General features: G+C 55.1%; 7 protein-coding genes across 7 annotated transcripts; 4 read left to right on the top strand and 3 right to left on the bottom strand.

The window, feature by feature from the left end:
- Nucleotides 1-1,065: 1,065 nt before the first annotated feature.
- Nucleotides 1,066-1,647, top strand: GLRG_04072 (HMG box protein; the record flags this gene model as incomplete). Its single annotated transcript, XM_008094757.1, has 3 exons — nt 1,066-1,129; nt 1,335-1,552; nt 1,618-1,647. 3 exons carry the CDS (start codon nt 1,066-1,068, stop codon nt 1,645-1,647), a joined length of 312 nt encoding a protein of 103 aa, XP_008092948.1.
- A 1,688-nt stretch (nt 1,648-3,335) lies between these two features.
- On the bottom strand, nt 3,336-4,319 carry GLRG_04071 (uncharacterized protein; the record flags this gene model as incomplete). Its single annotated transcript, XM_008094756.1, has 1 exon — nt 3,336-4,319. The coding sequence occupies one exon, from the start codon at nt 4,317-4,319 to the stop codon at nt 3,336-3,338; it is 984 nt and encodes a 327-aa protein (XP_008092947.1).
- Nucleotides 4,320-6,195: 1,876 nt separating this feature from the next.
- Nucleotides 6,196-8,106, top strand: GLRG_04070 (uncharacterized protein; the record flags this gene model as incomplete). Its single annotated transcript, XM_008094755.1, has 8 exons — nt 6,196-6,629; nt 6,688-6,764; nt 6,820-6,887; nt 6,941-7,086; nt 7,141-7,367; nt 7,443-7,554; nt 7,621-7,748; nt 7,859-8,106. The coding sequence occupies 8 exons, from the start codon at nt 6,196-6,198 to the stop codon at nt 8,104-8,106; spliced, it is 1,440 nt and encodes a 479-aa protein (XP_008092946.1).
- Nucleotides 8,107-8,769: 663 nt separating this feature from the next.
- On the bottom strand, nt 8,770-10,793 carry GLRG_04069 (phosphoglucomutase/phosphomannomutase; the record flags this gene model as incomplete). Its single annotated transcript, XM_008094754.1, has 5 exons — nt 8,770-9,062; nt 9,114-10,127; nt 10,189-10,392; nt 10,468-10,565; nt 10,741-10,793. 5 exons carry the CDS (start codon nt 10,791-10,793, stop codon nt 8,770-8,772), a joined length of 1,662 nt encoding a protein of 553 aa, XP_008092945.1.
- Nucleotides 10,794-11,435: 642 nt separating this feature from the next.
- Nucleotides 11,436-12,038, bottom strand: GLRG_04068 (exonuclease; the record flags this gene model as incomplete). The annotated part of the gene is made up of 1 exon (XM_008094753.1): nt 11,436-12,038. One exon carries the CDS (start codon nt 12,036-12,038, stop codon nt 11,436-11,438), a length of 603 nt encoding a protein of 200 aa, XP_008092944.1.
- Nucleotides 12,039-12,787: 749 nt separating this feature from the next.
- GLRG_04067 (oxidoreductase family protein) lies at nt 12,788-14,407 on the top strand (the record flags this gene model as incomplete). The annotated part of the gene is made up of 1 exon (XM_008094752.1): nt 12,788-14,407. One exon carries the CDS (start codon nt 12,788-12,790, stop codon nt 14,405-14,407), a length of 1,620 nt encoding a protein of 539 aa, XP_008092943.1.
- A 1,773-nt stretch (nt 14,408-16,180) lies between these two features.
- Nucleotides 16,181-16,801, top strand: GLRG_04066 (cupin domain-containing protein; the record flags this gene model as incomplete). Its single annotated transcript, XM_008094751.1, has 1 exon — nt 16,181-16,801. One exon carries the CDS (start codon nt 16,181-16,183, stop codon nt 16,799-16,801), a length of 621 nt encoding a protein of 206 aa, XP_008092942.1.
- Between the last annotated feature and the right edge of the window lie 282 nt (nt 16,802-17,083).

Here is a 17,083-nt window from a genome sequence, read left to right as displayed (position 1 = left end):
TCCCTTGTACGGATACCTACCCAGACACCACCCATAGCCATTCAACAGCCAGCTGGAGTACCAGCGGGTAGCAGCCAGCCAGCCAAGCCGCCCACCCTCCAGGCGGACAGTGTCTACACCCAGACTCCCAGACAAGAAGTGACAAGGCCAGGCAAGAGGGGAGCTGATCCAAGGCAAAAGAGGAGGAAGGACCAAGGTGACCCCCTCCCACCTTAGACGCCCCCCCAGTTTCCTTGCCAGTCTTTGCCAGTCCTAGACTTCCCAGCAAAAACAAGTGCACCCAGGCGCGTTGCTCCCGCACAATCACTCCCCCATAGTAAAAAGGCTGCTTGGCCCTCCCCCCATACAATCTCCCTCCCTCTTCTTTTCCCATACAAATCTCCCACCCAAATCCTCCTCTCATACAATCCGCACTCTCGCAATACCACACATTGTAGCCTACGCGCACTCAACTTGTGAGTACCGTCCGCCCATATCGCCCAACCCCATCAGCACCGCAACCACATGCGCATCACTCTACTTTTCCGTTTTCAACGTCGCCGCCATTTTGGGCTCGTCGCCTCGATTAGCATCATCTAGAAACCTCTTTTTTTTCTAAAGTTGGTATCGTGGTGGCAGTCGGACGAGGAGCTTTCAACATGGCGTGCACCCCTCCAGCTCTTATCGAGCACCCTTCATCTACACCCAACATCGTCCAAAGAGCTTCCCAGCTAACAAGAGCTTGACGCGTCCAGAACACCTCAACCACAACACCCTCTCTACCTTCCAAAAACCACCTTCAGGTATGCTTTTCGACCCCTCTTGGACGACTTTGAGCTTCAAATCGCAATTACTTCGCGTTGCGGAGCACAATTGCATTTGCGCCTCAGTACCCTACACGCTGGGTCCCGCTTCGTAGCGTCCCGTTTTCATCATCGCACGTCCCTCGCGCCACGACGCTGCGACTCGGTTCAGCCGTCAGGCCGCAAACCAACGCATAGCCCAATACCCATACTTCTCAATCATCTCGCTTCATCTTCACCATGGAGCAGACTGATTAACCCTTTTGTTATGCAGGTACTCAAAATGCCCAAGGCTTCCACCAAGCGAGGCGCGGCCGGCAAGGTCGACAAGAAGCGCGCGAAGAAGGGTAAGTTTTTCCCCGTCACACGCGAAAGACACTTCTCCAAGTGAGGTCACGTCGTGGTCGTCCAGATATCATGCAGGCTGGGGACAGGTTCACCAAACTAGTCCCCTGCTCCTATCGAGACGCTGGCGCCCATGCTGACGCACTCGTTCCGTGTCGTGCGCTGAGATGCATCACTGCCATTTGCAGATGGCTAACACCTGTCTAGACCCCAACGCCCCCAAGCGTGGTTTGTCCGCGTACATGTTCTTCGCCAACGAGCAGCGCGAGAACGTCCGTGAGGAGAACCCCGGCATCTCGTTCGGCCAGGTCGGCAAGATCCTCGGTGAGCGCTGGAAGGCGCTCAACGACAAGCAGCGTGCCCCTTACGAGGCCAAGGCTGCCACCGACAAGAAGCGCTACGAGGACGAGAAGCAGGCCTACAACGTAAGACATCTCTCCCCCTTTGCTTCATGGTTGTGTAGTGCTGAAGCTAATTAGTCAATCTGAAGGCCGAACAAGAGGAGGATGAGTCTTCTTGATTGCTGTATTTCTGTTGCTTCTCGGTCCGAATGGGTGGCGTTGAGTTGCTTTCCCGCACATCTTTCGGACTTTTCTTGTAACTTTGGGCTCGGCGGTGTATGATGGGATTGAAATGGGTTGCTTTTCTCGTTATTCAGGATCGGCAGGATGGGCGATACGAGGCAGGTGACGCTTCTAAGCCGCCCCGTATCCGTAGGAGAGCTGGTCATGCCGCCATTCGCGGAACGGAACTGTCCACGATTAGGACTAAATGACATTTGACGGCTCACGTTGACAAACTTGTATGACTTTTTCCCGTTGCGTTCCATCCAGCCTTTGTGAGGTGGATGTGTGTGTACCTGAACTCATGAAGCAAGGCGACGGCCATGCGATAATGGCAGTGTCGAATGTTACTAAATGCCATATGTATGGCATGCCCTCGTCATAGGGGTCTTCGCCCGGGATCAGGGACCAGGGTTAGAGATTTCTTGATTTCATCAACCATGTAATTAGGGGTCAGGGTAAGGATAGCACCACCCTTGACGCTGCAGATTTGCTCGACTACTTGACGCACATTACATACAAGTTGGCACGGACAACGATGTAGACCGGATGTGCTCGATGCCAACAATGATTGATGGATGGACCAGTCTGTATGGCCCGGATTTGGGGGAGCTTGGGTGTTAACTACCTGGTTAATCCTCTAGCCCTGCCGCTCCGCGGCTGGATCTGCGATTTGAGCCAAGGTAAACCTGATCAGTCACCGGCTCCCTCGCCGGTGAAGAGGGTGGGGACGGTTGTGGCTGGTCCCCATTTGGGGCCGCCAGGCCCGATTGGTAGTGAGAGCAGGCACTTGCTGCGGCGTGGTTGGTGGCTCAGGATTCAAACCGCATCCGTGCTCCCCTTCGTGACACGGTATGTTTGCGAGGCAGGAATGACATGGCGTGCAGACGATGCAAGACGTGATATAATGGGTGTATGTGGATGGATAGGTGCCTTTCGAGTTTATCGGAGGACTGCCAGTGGCAAGCCAGCGGCCTACCTTTAGGTTGCCGGCACTCTCATTCCTCCGCGGCCCCGTCCCGGTTCGATGGCTTGAAACAATGGCCGTCAAGTTCATATACGCCCGCCGCCGCAGTCTTCTCTCATCGGCTTCCATCTACTAACGTTCCCGGATCTGCAGATAAGCAGTCAACCAACCGCCATTACCATCACCGCCATTCCGTTTCTAAAACTCGAACATGCTTGAGAGTGCCGCTCTCAACGACATCTTCCCCAAGTCAACGCGCAATACATTCTCTGCAGCCACCGGCCACACTTGTAGCCACCTCCGAGGATTGCCGGGGCGGTCGGCCGATCGGGTGGAAATCAATGTGGATGTCCGGTCGCGTTCGGGTCTGGAGGGCGAGGGCCTTTCCGTACATGTATCAGACGGACGGACGAATGAACGAATGGTCTGCTGATCCCTGTCCAGGAAGTCCATAATTCGGATGACCGTCCTACCTCGCACTACACTAGAATACCTCATCTCACCCCGGTGGACGGACTCTCTGCGCCTTGCACCATCGGCCGACAAAGCACGGCAGGCTACGGATAGAGGCGGTTGACATCTCCCACGCGCTGCGGAGAGGCGGTTCAGTAGAAGCGATTCATTCGAGAGGCTATAACCCCCCCTTTTGTTGCGCCTTCGTCTTGCAAGAGCACAGGGCTACTGTAACACCGCAAAGCCAACGACGTCAACACAATTGTCGTGGGGCACACCGGCCACCGCTGCCTCCTTCGCCGCCCGGTCGGCTTCTGTATTCCACTCACGCGGTATCCTCCAGAAGGACACCTCACAACCTCCCCCACGTAGCTCCTTGACCCTCCGTAGGAGGGCCTCCCAGAGATCACGGTTCTTCACCGGCCTACCCTTGCTTGACCGCCAGCCCTTCTCCACCCAACCGCGAACCCAAAGGGTGGCGCCAGTAGCAACATACTCCGAGTCGGTGGCGATGACGAGCCTCTCCACGCCCTCGCCGTGCCATGTACGAAAGCTAAGCGCGCCCAGCGCGGCACGAAGCTCGGCGCGGTTGCTCGTCATCGGGTAGAGCTCCCCATCGACGCCCAGCCCTTCGAGCGGGAAGCGTACAGAGCCACCCTCCTGCGAATTGAAGACGAAGCCGCAGCCTCCGACCGCGACCGTGGTCCCGTTACCGGAACAAGCCCCGTCGACAAATACCAACACCTCGCCATCGTTATCCTGGTGATAAAAGCGATCCTGGCCTGGCGGGAAAACGTCGAGGGGCTTCATTCGACAGGAGAAGAGCGTCGGGAAGACGTCACCAGAGACGCAAGGTGAAGGCAAGGCGTCGTTCGGACGGCGAACCTCGTCCTTTACGCCGAGAGGCATGCTCATGTCGTTGCCCGCCCCGGCGGCATGCCTTGTTGGTGTCGCCTTTCCTCGTCGGCGCGGCGGCACGCGGCCGAACTTGCTCTTCGCCACGGCCTTAAAGGTGACGTCTCGGGGCAGGAGACCAGAGGCGTCAAAACCAAAGATGCCTTCGTCGTCAGATGAGATGAATTCGCCGTCATTTAGATCAAAGCTAAAGTCGACACAGCACCGTCCACACACGACTTGACTGTGGGCCGCACAGACGGTTACCCAGTTGCCATTCGGCAGCTTCATCCTCGTTATATCGTCAAATGCCATCTTGCTTGTATGCTGGCTGCAATGGGGTTGGAGTAGACGTAGGGCGCCGAGCTTGCTGCTTACACCGAGGTGAAGACAGCGATAGAGTAGGTAGGGGAGAATTGTAGCATAGGGGGTAGGGCCTAGTACGATTATAACCGCAAGCTGATCGGCGAGGAGTACCGGTAGAAACTTATGTGCACGTGACTTGCTCCAGTCTGTTGCGTCAGCAGCGTCCCCAACCTACAGCACTTGTCAGTCCGTGCGCCACACACACTATTAGGTACACGTAGGGGGGTTACCCTTTACGTAGTAATACCCATGAGATTGTTGTGAGCCGCTTCAACTGATGAGTTTGATGCTGTTGTCATTAGAGAATGGCGCCGGAGAAGAAGGGGACTGGCTACCCCTTAGCGCCGTCAGGGTGCTGATAAAGTACCGGTAGTACCCATGCCGTTTATTAGACCCGGGTTCCGGTCCGAGCCCATAATTCGTTCATCCGTCCCCAAATCCAGACCGGAGATTTTTAAGGAGATTGATCGTAGCAAGAACGGCATGCGGCGCCGATACCACTGGATTAGTGCTACTGTCTCTCTAGATAATTTTCTCTGCTGCCTCCGTACTCTATATTCACGAGCACAGCCAGTCAGTGGTCTCTTTTTGTAACCTGACGCAACTGTTCCCATGGGTTCCCCGGAAGTCTCTGCTAACAACATGTGAATATTCACATATATCCGTACGTATATTCTTTTTCTCATTCTCTTTCTTTTTTCTTTTCCTTTTTTTTTCTTCCTTTTTGCTTTTGCCTGTCTGCATCGTTCATGCATGTGCTAACTAGCCAGACGCTACCCCCGCCGGCTGCGAGCCGGCCTCATTCGTCCGTCGTTCCAAGTTGGGCGTCCCTAATGCATGCAGAGGGGGGCCGTACAGGCCCATGGGGTCATCCCTAGCAGTCGTGGCAAGCTCTGGCTAGTCGGTTGGCAGATCGATATGTGTTGAGCCCACATACCTATGTTGTTGTGCCAGTAGTCTAGCCAGGGCATGCATTGCTCTCCTTTCTTCCAGACTTCTCTGGGCTCCCGCGTTGAATCCCTACCGTTCGTGCTATTTCCGTCTGGCCTTGGCGACACTCGCGCCGCTCACTCTGATTGATATGATGCAGTGACGTTTCCCCTCTTGGTGTCCGACGAGGGTACTCGGCTTCCCTCGAAACCGAACTCCAAGAAAAGTTTGGCTTCTTCCAGAACCACGCTCTCAGCCGCTGTCGTTCCCCAAAAAGCAATGGTGTGTTTAAATTACCCAACAACGCACGACGAAGTGTGGCCACTCTTTACATCAGACAAAACGTTAGTAACCAATGTACAGAGACCATAGGACGCTGTACACGTCAGATGTAAACAACCGGTATCTCGGTTCGTACAGCCAACACAGGAAACGGCACCCAAAGGTTTGACGGGGTGGTGGCGTCTGTTCCCTGACCGGCCGTCAAAATCGAGACCTGCAGCTCCGAATCGCAGTTGCAGCTGCTTCCCGCCCATTAAGCGGTCGCGACTGCATAGAAGACCATGTTGAGCACAAGAGGCGGGCCTTTCCTCGTTTTCCCTCTCCTCTTCCCTCTGGCCTGCATTTCTCCTGCCACTAACTCCAATCGGTATATCGGCATAACCCTTGTGAGCCGCCCACGGCGTTCTTCAGCTACTATTCGAGGACGGTGTTTCAACCGGACGAGGGCATCGGAGACATACGAAAAATCCACGCCAAGACCCCGCGCGGAACGGCAGGCGGGAGGTACAGCCACTACTCCGTCCTAATAGCTTGCTTCGTTCGTTAGACGATGGAGCCGTGAAGGGAGAACGCCGCCATTCAGGCCCTGTCCATCAATCCACGCATCGACAAAATGGAACAGAGTCTTCAAAAGATCGACTACCGCCTGCTTCAAGGCTGTTGCCTAGAGGCCGAACGCGCTGACATTGTGTCGGTGAGCCTGGAAGGGCTCCGGATGGCCCTACCCGAGTCATATGGCGGCCCCATAAATGCTCTGGTCGCGGGCATGCGGAAGTGTGCACGGCTACTCAGGGACTTGGCCGACCTATCGCAAATGCATTTCAACCGGGTTCCCATCCTTCTCAACTACCTTCAGATCATACTCCCGTGTCTGAGCCGGACACTTCGCGATATTACCGAATACTATGAGGACCGCACCGTGAGCAAGGACATCCGGTGGCGGAGGATGTACCACAAGATGACCCAGGAGGTCGGGGCTCTCCCACTTCCACAGCGTTTTGTGCTTTACAATCACTTTCTAGACTGCCTGAAACAGCTCCTGATCAGGTAGGTTGCATATTACTCCCGTCAACAAAGGGACGATAAGGTACTAGCAATCGTCCAGGTCGCCCACTTTCGATCTCAATGGCTTGGAGTTGTTACGGACAAGGATAATCGAGATGCGAGAAGCAAGAGGACTGCGTAAAGAGAGCCCTCTGGATCCCCTAGTAAATTCTATACTAACATGCCATACCAGCCACACCCGCCCACGTTGGGCCTGTCGTCCGACCAGAGACTTTACTAATGCCGATAACCCAAGATCCAGTACGCACTTTTCGCTGAGATGAAGAGGCTGTGCTGACATGGACTCCCCTTAGACGATACACTGGGCCGAGCAGATATTTTCTCTGCCGCTGCCGTCCCGAACGGCCCTGAAGCACACCAAAACGTCGAAGGCTTGCGGTCCTTTCCAAGCATGGGGTCAACTCAATATTCCAAAGGAAACCAAGATGCTCTTCAGAAGGTACGGTGACGGCACTCCCACGCTGGGCGAGCGCCTGCTAATGTTGCTTACCAGACCCTTCGACGAAGACCGCCTTGCGCTGATGGCGTATCTCAACCTCGTCAACCATACGCCCTATATTCTGCTCAGGACCTACCACCTAGGAGCCCCGTGGTTCTCCCTTCGTGGCACACACGAGCTCGTCCTCCAGCGCGAAGAGAACTGCCTGCAGCTCAAACGTTGGAGTATCTCCCAGGGGGCGCCGAAGCTCTGGGCCTCCCTCTACTTCAAGACATGGGAGGGTATGCTATATACCCTTTAAAACTGCTGTCTGTCAGAGTTTGATGTCGCTGACACACACACACCCACCACCTCAGAACTGACCCTATTCCACTGCACCTTCGTCTCCCTGAAGGCCCGAAACACGATGACCACCAACATGCAACCCAGGGAATTCAAGCTCGCCGGAGAGAAGAAGACCTTTCAAGCGTAGGCGCCTCCTCGACGATATGGCACTGTCGGCAGCTGTCGCTCGCTAACTCGCGGGATGATTAGGCAAATCATCGACGACGGCTTCAAGCACTCCCTCATGGTCTACCAAGATATTGCGACCCGGGGCTTCCGCCTCCACGCCGCGGTCTGGGACGGCGAGCTCCGTCTATGTCCCGTCTGGACCGCCTTTGGTATGTCTTCTGCTTATTCAACACTACTCCCTCCCCAAGAAAGATGCTTGTTCGCTGCTCGCAACGCCCTGTCCATCGCCACCTCAAACTCACAAGGACGCGCCTCGCAGTTACGCACCAGTCGGCCTCGCCGACCTGGCTCCGACGCAAGAGCCCTCACTGCGTCTGGCTCAAGGACGTCCAGCTATACGTCTTCTGCAAGGGCTACCGCCAGCAGAACCAGCGCAAGGGCGAGGCCGGCGCCTTCGAGATCAACTTTGTTTCTGAGGACGGTGCCGCGCACTTCCACGAGGCGTTTTCCTCCACCGTTTCGGAACCATCCACAGATTCTCGTGAGGCCATCGAGGATTCCAAGTAGCTCACCAACCCAAGCCTTGCCCCCCCCCCCCCCCCCCTCCCAGCTAGAACCCTCGAGAGGAATCCAAGCCAGTCAGCAACAGGCAGCTTCTTCACAGTTCTAGGTTCGCCCTCTTGTCGTTTACAGCATCGTGACAGCAGCCTGCCCCCACAAGATGGTCGCGGAGACGTTGGTTTTCGAAGAAAGGGGCCCGAAAGAGTGCGTGCACTGGATTTGTCAGAGGACAGAAGCGCCGGCAGGTTTGGACTTGATTTGTATCTTTGTTTTCCCTTTGTTTTTAAGTCTTTTGCCAGTCCAAGTCTACCTTCTTTTCTTTTTTTCTTCTTTTTTTCTTCTCTTTGTTTCCTCATGTCTTATGAATCATGATATGATGACGTTATGAATGGAAGAAAAAGTCTCATTACCACAGAATGGACAATGAGGGATGTAGCATTCAACGAGTGGCTCAACTGCAGCGTATGACACAATTTAGCAAATGCTGGCTGGACAAGCAGCTGGAACGAAATATCTGGGCGGTTTTCGTTGCGTGATTAGGTGAATTGATTCAATTTAATGCAATCGTGTACCATCGTAACATCATCCAAGGTCACTTGGATATCTGGCTTCTCTATACCGAAGCGTACCATTTTTTACTACTCCACCCCCTCTCTTTTTATACATGGCTTAGGTCTTGACATCGGGCTCGTCGCGGCCGATGAACTCCTTGAACTTGAGCAGCTCAGTTGCCATCTGGATCTCAGGCTTGAGGAAGTCCTGGGCGTCCTGGTCGTACGTCTTGGGGTCGCTGCTGTGCTGCTCGAGGTACAGACGGATGGTAGCGCCGGAAGAACCTGTGCCAGAGAGGCGGACGATTATGCGGCTGCCAGAAGAGAAAGTGGCGTACAGACCCTGGTTGGAGGAGACGGAACCGTCAAGGTCGGTGTAGGAGAAGTTGCCAGCGCCGGTGACGGTGCGGTCTGTGGGGGTTAGTGTTTGGTTCAAACATTTCGCGTCGAGAGAAAGCTTACCTCCAACCTTGCTGCCGATGAAGTTGGGGTCGGCGACGAGGTCCTTGAGAACACCGACGACCTTGTTGGCGCCCTCGCTGTCGACATCCTCGTAGTCGTAGCGAGTGAAGAAGGTACGGCCGTACTCGTTCCAGAAGTCATGCTGGATCTTCTTGATGGAGGGGGTGACGTCGGGGTTCTGCACACCGATACCGGCGATGATGTTCAACCAGGCAATAACAGCCCAAAGACCATCCTTCTCGCGGATGTGGTTGCTTCCAGTGCCAAAAGACTCCTCACCGCAGATGGACAGCTTGTCGGCATCAAAGAGGGCACAGAAGAACTTCCAGCCGGTGGGGACCTCGTAGCAGTTCAGGCCCTGCTTCTTGGCGACCAGGTCGACGGCACCAGAGGTGGGCATAGAGCGGGCAAGGCCGTAGACACCCTGCTTCTTGAAGTAGGGAATCAGGTTGGCGTGGTGGGCGATGATGGCCAGGGAGTCGCCGGGAGAGACGAAAGCGTTGGCGCCGTAAATCATGTTGCGGTCACCGTCACCGTCAGAGGCGGCACCGAAGGGGATGTTGTTCTTGTCAACAACTTCAACAAGGGAGTGGGCGTAGGTAAGGTTGGGGTCGGGGTGGCCGCCGTTGAAGTCGGGGCTGGGCACGCAGTTCTGAGTGGCGCCCTTGAGGCCAAGCTCCTTCTCGAAGATGGCGGTTCCGTAGGGGCCGGTGACGCCGTGAAGACCGTCGAAGAGGACCTTGAAGTCTGGGTGGGACTGGAAGAACTTCTTGATCAGGTCAAAGTCAAAGATGTCCTTGAGCATGTCGACGTAGTCAGTGGTGCTGTCGATGACCTCAACCTCGAGGGAGCCATAGGTCTTGGTGCCGATTGTGGCGATGTCGACATCGGGGATGTCGGCGATCTTGTAGGAGGTAAGGGTCTTGGAGGCCTCGTAGATCTTGTTGGTAACGGACTCGGGGGCGGGGCCACCGTTGGCAAGGTTGTACTTGATGCCGAAGTCGTTCTTGGGACCTGTTAGGAAGTATCGGTTAGCCGCAAATTGGCGCATCAGTGTGCTTAGGAGGGTACACACCGCCGGGGTTGTGGCTGGCAGTCAGAAGAATACCACCAGTGGCCTTGCGCTTGCGGATGATATGGCTCGCAGCAGGCGTGGACAGGATGCCATTCTGGCCGATGAGCAACTTCTTGACGCCGTACGCGGCACCAATCTTGGCGATCAATTGAACGACCTCGGGGTTCCAGAAGCGGCCATCACCACCGATGACGAGGAAAGAACCTAGAAAGACGACCTGTCAGTTTCGGGAGGAAGGCCAATGACGGAATGCAAGAGTGGGTTTGGGTTCGTGTTTACCTTCAACGCCCTCGGGGATGGACAGAAGAATGCTTGTGACGAAGGACTCGCTGTAGTGAGGCTGCTGGAAGACAGTAACCTTCTTGCGAAGACCAGACCTGCAGAATTTGTTAGCGATTCCCGGTCGGTAAAATGGATGTGTCTTATGGTATGAGACAAGGAGGGAGCTATGGCGGGGTCGCGAAAAGTCGGGAGAGATGGAGTCGTGAGGACGTAGGAATAACGTCAGAGAGAGAGGAAGAGGGAGGTATTTTCGAAAAGGGCTAGACGTACGTTCCGGGCTTCTGGTCCTGGAAGGGCTTAAAATCAACAGTCTTGACGTCCATGATGCCGTGCAATTTGAGGTTGTGGAGGTTCCAAAGGGTTAGTGTCTAAGGATGCAAGAGAGAAAAGGAGGACGTTGGGAGCTGTTAACTAGTATTAGTATCTATCTCCCTCATCCCCTCATGCGAACCGGCGTAGGAGCGGTAACAGACCTGGCGGGGGGCGGGGCAGACAAGGAAAGCTTGGTGCGGTGAGAGCAGACCCCAGAACACTGTGGCAGCTTTTGGTAGAAGGCGACGGCCCAACATGCTATTCACTTGAGCTGAGCTCGCCGTGGTGGGGGTGGCTTCACGGTGTTTGGACCAGTGATATCAGTCTGAGGCCAGGCGTGGGCGGGGTCACTTCACAGCAAAGGAGGGGCAGCTTCAGGAAGCCCCTCACTCGCCAAAGTGGGGGGGGGGGGGGGGGGTTTACGGTAGTGCATGCTCCGTCATTCGCACAGTAGTCGACGCGCAGTACTAACCGCGTTCCAGACAGCGTGTAGCCCTCAATGCACTGTATATCTTGGGAGTGGTCAATAATACCTATAATGTACGCTGCACTGGCATCAATCCCGCAACACCTTGCTGGCGATGCACTCATCTCCACGTCGGCTGCTTTGGAGGAGAGGGTTACCTATAGACTTTTTACCACACCGGTCCCGGCTATAGCAGGTTGTCTGCCCACGCTTCATCCTCATCACGCTCGCTGATGGGCGTCTCTTGCACGCTGGCATCTCCCCGTCTCCATGCTAACCCGAAAATGGTCTCTCTGTAGTACTTTGCCTCCTCGATACTCTCAAGAATATCTTCCTTGGCCTGGTGAAGACCCTGCTTTACGGGAGCGCCATCCACAATATGTGGTGGGCACCACCGTCTCGCCGCCTCCTTTAGCGAGCTAACATCGAGAATACGGTGATGCAGATAGTCTACCACCTTGCGGTACGGCGGCTTATTGAGGAACGAACGGTCTGCGTGCACGCTGTTGCCCGCCAACAGCGCTGTCTTCGGCTCCGGTATGTGTTTCTTGATATATTCAAGCAAGGTATTCGCCGCCTGCTGCGGCGTCATTGTCGACTTGATGACCGCCTCTGTCAAGCCGCTGTCCCGGTGCGTCCGGGTGCACCAGGCGTCCATCTGTGCCATGCGCTCTTCGGTCTGGTGCACCACGCAGCCCCAACCTTCAGGGTCAACGACCTCCAGGTTTCCGGTGGTGATTATGCAGAAAATCTCAATGATTTCTTCCTGATCGGGATCTAGTCCGGTCATCTGAGGGTGTGTTAATACAGGCCAGTTCTTAGGGCAGCAACATGTCCAAAAGAAATAGGAAGCATACTTCACAGTCAATCCACACGAGGGGACCATCCGACGCAGGCTGCATCTCGGGCGTATGCGACTTCGGCTTAAGAGGATTGAGAGGATTGAGAAATTCCATGGTGATCTGGACTGGATGCTTCAGTTTCTGATGATTTGATCACACCCTGGACGTTTTTGCGTTGTAAGCTGCGGCAAGGAAGGCATTCGCAACATGCAGCCTCTGTCCCCAAGGTGGTACCTGACGTGAAGGTGGGGGGTTGCTGTCGGCAGCAGGAAAAGCTCGGCTGCGGCCTGCTAGCATTGACACATCAACAGGGGTATGTGTTATGCACGAGGCATCTAGTGATCCCAGCAGCAGCTTCCAACTTGATATTCGTCTTCTCACCGCCAAAAGCCTCATGGACGGCGAGCTAGTACGTACCTTACATTCCTTATCAGGACCGATAAAGCATAACTCACCCCATGCTGACTCGTCTTCAAATAGCACCCTTGTCATTGGCCAAGACTCTCAAGACCCCGCTTGGCCGATTTACCTCGATGCCGTTATGATAAAACCACCCGGGCTCCTGCCACCGGATACACAATCTGCACTCCTTCATGCTTTCACCAAGTTGAAACAACCGTCAACAATCGGTTAACGGCCTGGGAAGCCAAAGCCAAGGGAGGCCCAAGGCTTGAGTTCCTCCGAAAGCTCGTTCGTCATGTCGTCCGTCAAGAAGTCGGACTCACCAGTTGCGATCCCTCATGATGGGCAGCCAACTCCAGTACCACCAGAGAAGCCTGCCATGTCCGCTTCACCACCTCGTATACTCATCATCGGTGCTGGTTCTCGCGGCCAGGCCTACGCTCGTGCGACCGAGACCTCCAGCAACGGTATCGTTGCCGCTGTAGCTGAACCCATTGCCTATAAGCGGCAGACCTTCGGCCGAACCTACATCTGGGGTTCCGACAATCCACAGGAAGGACAACAGTTTTCCGACTGGACCGAGTTTATTGCCTACGAAACAAGCCGTCGCGAGCGAGAGGCCGCCGGTGAAGATGTGCCGCCTGGCGTCGATGCCGCTTTCATATGTGTTCTTGACGAAATGCACCGCGATGTCGTCGTCGGACTTGCCCCCTTGGGCCTGCATGTCATGTGCGAGAAGCCTCTGGCGACATCCCTCGCCGATTGTCTCGACATGTTCGATGCTCTCAAGCCACCTGCCGGCCAGGAGCCTAAGAACGTCTTCTCGATTGGTCATGTTCTTCGTTACAGCCCTCACAATATGCTTCTTCGCAAACTCCTTCTCGAGGACTGTGTCATTGGCGATATTATCAAAATCGTGCACACCGAACCAGTGGGCTGGTGGCACTTTACACACTCTTATGTGCGCGGCAACTGGCGAAATGAAAAAACGACGGCACCGAGCCTTCTGACCAAGAGCTGTCATGACATTGATCTGCTTCTCTGGCTTCTCAGTGCTCCTGTCAAAGCCGGGCAGGGTACCCCCCATCTTCCATCCACCGTATCGTCTACTGGCTCCCTGCAACTATTTAGGAAAGCCCGAAAACCCGCCGCGGCAGGGAACGCAACGAACTGTTTGACTTGTCCGCTGGGTGAGGAAGGATGCAAGTACTCGGCTAAGAATGTTTACCTTGGCCCAGACCTTCACGGCCTCGGTTCTGGGAATACCGATTGGCCGGTCAGCATCGTGCTTCCGGAGATTGAGGATTTCCCTACGGCACTTGAACGAAACAAAGCCCTGGCTGCCAAACTTGCCGAAGACTACGATGAGACCACCCCCAAGGACGTAGTAGCTTCGCGAAATTGGTTCGGACGCTGTGTGTTTGAAGCGGATAACAATGTTTGCGACGATCAGACTGTGACCATCACCTGGGACGATGCCACTACGACAGATTCGGAAGCCCCCAAGCAGGCCAAATCTGCCACGCTACACATGGTCGCGCACACGAAGAAGATATGCGAGAGGTATACGCACATATACGGCGTCGATGGCGAAGTATACGCCGACGCTCGTACAATCACCATTGATGACTTCAATACGGGCGCCACTCAATCATATCATCCAACCATCGAAGACGCCGGCCATGGGGGTGGCGATAAGGGCCTTGCGCGGCAGTTCATCCTGGCGGTTGATCGGGTCAAGAACCACGGCTGGACTGCAGAGAGGGCTCAAAACGAATTCATCGGTTGTTCTCTCGAAGAAGTCATTCGGTCGCACGCCATGGTGTTTGCAGCAGAAGAGGCGAGAACGGCGAAAAAGGTTGTCGGCTGGGAGGAATGGTGGTCAGGAAATGTCACCAACCAAGGCAGCGGTTGAGAGCAGCAAACCCATTGTCAGGTCGGATGCCATCGTTGATATCTTCTTATCAGCTCGGGACTCGGTCCCGACGGCACCTCTCCGAGGTTGCCATGTTCATGGCCTTCAACTCTTACCGAAGAAAGAACAAGCTAGCGGGCGAGGATAGTCGGTGGTTTGTCGGTGTATGAGTGTTTGTTCGTCGTTCGAAGTGTGCTTCAAGAGGCTTGACATCAGAGACAGACGCACTGAAATCGCCGCTCTTATCGAACCGGTGTCATCGGCAAGATGTCCCGGCGGCAACCCCCCACCCCCCGATATGTTGCGTCAGAAGAATCAAGACCTCGACTGCAACCTACGGGGAGCCTCCCTCTTCGCAGGACTGTTGTACGAGGCAGATGGAACCGGGGGTGGATGCCTTGAGGAGGTCCGCTTTCAAGTGGATGTTCGGGAACAACAGGGTTTCTAAAGAGCGCAGGCTGTTCTGCTAGTGGCCTTCTAGAACCCGAAGCAACAGACGACCGCAGGTCTCGAAACCATTGCGTCAGCCGGGCGGAATAAGATCAAAGACCTAGCCAACCACGATATTGCGCTTTGATAGGCTTGCAGTTCCACAAATTGCTTCGGCTTCGGCAACAGCCTATCAATGCTCGTTGGCCTGGCGCAGGCCATATATCAATTCATTGAATTACATTGGTTTCTCACTGTGTCATGATGTCCGCAATTGACAGCACGAAATTGACTTACTATGTTAACCCAGAAAGCGAGGCCCGACTATGCCCTACTAGGTCCTAACCTTTGACTGGTTGCCAAGCACCAAACACTGCTATTGACGTTCTGTCGCACAAAGCGAGCATTGCATGTTTGCTACGCGTCCTGCGCAAAGTGCAGCCATTATGCAACCAAACTCCAATAGATATTAAAACGCTGACCGGGTACAACCAGCACGGTCGGCGTAGGCTATGTATGAGTGATCAAACCCGAAGCCACCCACGCACGCAGTCAAGACAGCTACGTAGTGACGGGTCGCCGCTCGAAGATCGAGCCATTCTTGCTTACGAGCTCCCCGTCATCATTGGCGAGCTCTTCATGCCCGATGCTCGGAGTTGATAGCCTACGGGCTCACTACTGCACGAGATCGGCACTCCGCCGCCACTTGGTGACCGTGTGTTATGCACCTAACGGTTCCTGCACGTCTTGGACATTCCCGCTGACCTTGCGTGCGCAAATCACAGTAGAATAAGTAGAAGAGCCATGATTAGCACCGGCAGATAAGTCTCTCTAGCATGATTGCCCCAGCCACCATCACGTCTCCCCAAACACTCGGGGAGAGAGCGCGAGGGCAGGAAGTAAGCACGGTATGCAGCCACGCCAGCTTGGTGCGTTATCCACCTCGAAGCGGTGTCTAATACCCAAGCGAAACTATACGAAAAGTCATGCGGGAGAGACGTATGCCCAGCTAGAGCCTTGGCTTTCTCCTCAAGCTTTGTCGGCGAGAACCCAAAGTCTGTGCGCCGAAGCCAATGCATTCATAAAAAGGCCCCCTTCGTTCCCTGTTTCTCCTCATCCATTTCCGCTTCTGAGGAGCGAGCACTGCCTTGACCTGTGAGACAGACAACCCACTTGGGCGACTTCCCAAACAAGAGACTGTATCAGGATTCAAGGAATAGGAGATTCTTTCTCAGAGCAAGCCTGTGTCATTAAGCTCCTCTCCCCGGCAGCTTCTTCCACAGGTCAGCCCGATCTGTTGTCTTGTGTGTCTCTTCACCCAACCGCTTATACGTACGACGCATAATGTCGTCCTCTGGAGCTGTCCCCGCTCCCGAGGAACTCCCTCTAGGCCCTGTCCGACGGCACATAACCACGCACGACGCCAACGGCCGCGCCGTCTACTCGGACGCCTTCCCCTTGGAAGTAACGCCGGACCCTCTGCCCAACATGCTCTTTCATACCTGCTACACGACCTCCGAGTCGCCTGTCAGGATGAATGACGACAAGGATCTAGCCGAGTACGGCCCGCATCACCCGCGCATGCCGACTCTGCACCTGCCCTCGGGCTCCGTGCTGCGCGTCGTTGACTTTGGTCCGCATACGGAGCCCATGATGCACCGCACCGAGTCGTGCGACTACGGCATCGTGCTCAAGGGCGAGGTTGAGTGCCACCTCGACGACGGCGCCGTGAGGACGCTGGGAGAGGGTGACATCATGATCCAACGGGGCACGATGCACGGGTGGAAGAACGCGACCGACAAGTGGGCGCGGGTAGTGTTTTGTCTGCAGCCGGCTGAGCCGGTACGGGTTGCGGGCCAGGTCATGGAGGACGACATCCCGTTCATGAAGCTGGCGCCGGAGAGGCAGGCGGACTTTGAGAAGTTCAAGGAGGAGACGAAGAAGAAGGCGGGGAAAAGTGATTGAGGGACCAGAGTCGCGATGGTTCATTATGGCCGTTATAACAGACGTGGCACGCGATGGATGAAACGCGTCCTTCGTAAAAGCTGGGAAGTGTGACAGGAGTAGTCGAGAATATCGTAACGCCTCGAGAACCTCACTTCGTTGACAGGATTCCGCACAGGCTTATTACAAACAAAGACATAACGAAGAATGAACACGTTTAATGACACTGACCCAGCTTGGCCCGTGGTGTTCTGACTTCCGGGTCTGCCGAGGCACAACCGCATGCCCAAGTGTGCCGTTGAC

Source organism: Colletotrichum graminicola (genome assembly GCF_000149035.1).
Source record: "Colletotrichum graminicola M1.001 genomic scaffold supercont1.12, whole genome shotgun sequence".
In the NCBI taxonomy this organism is placed as follows: Eukaryota; Fungi; Ascomycota; class Sordariomycetes; order Glomerellales; family Glomerellaceae; genus Colletotrichum; species Colletotrichum graminicola.
Note: the sequence above shows the minus strand (reverse complement) of the source record. Positions and strands in the feature narration are given on the sequence as shown.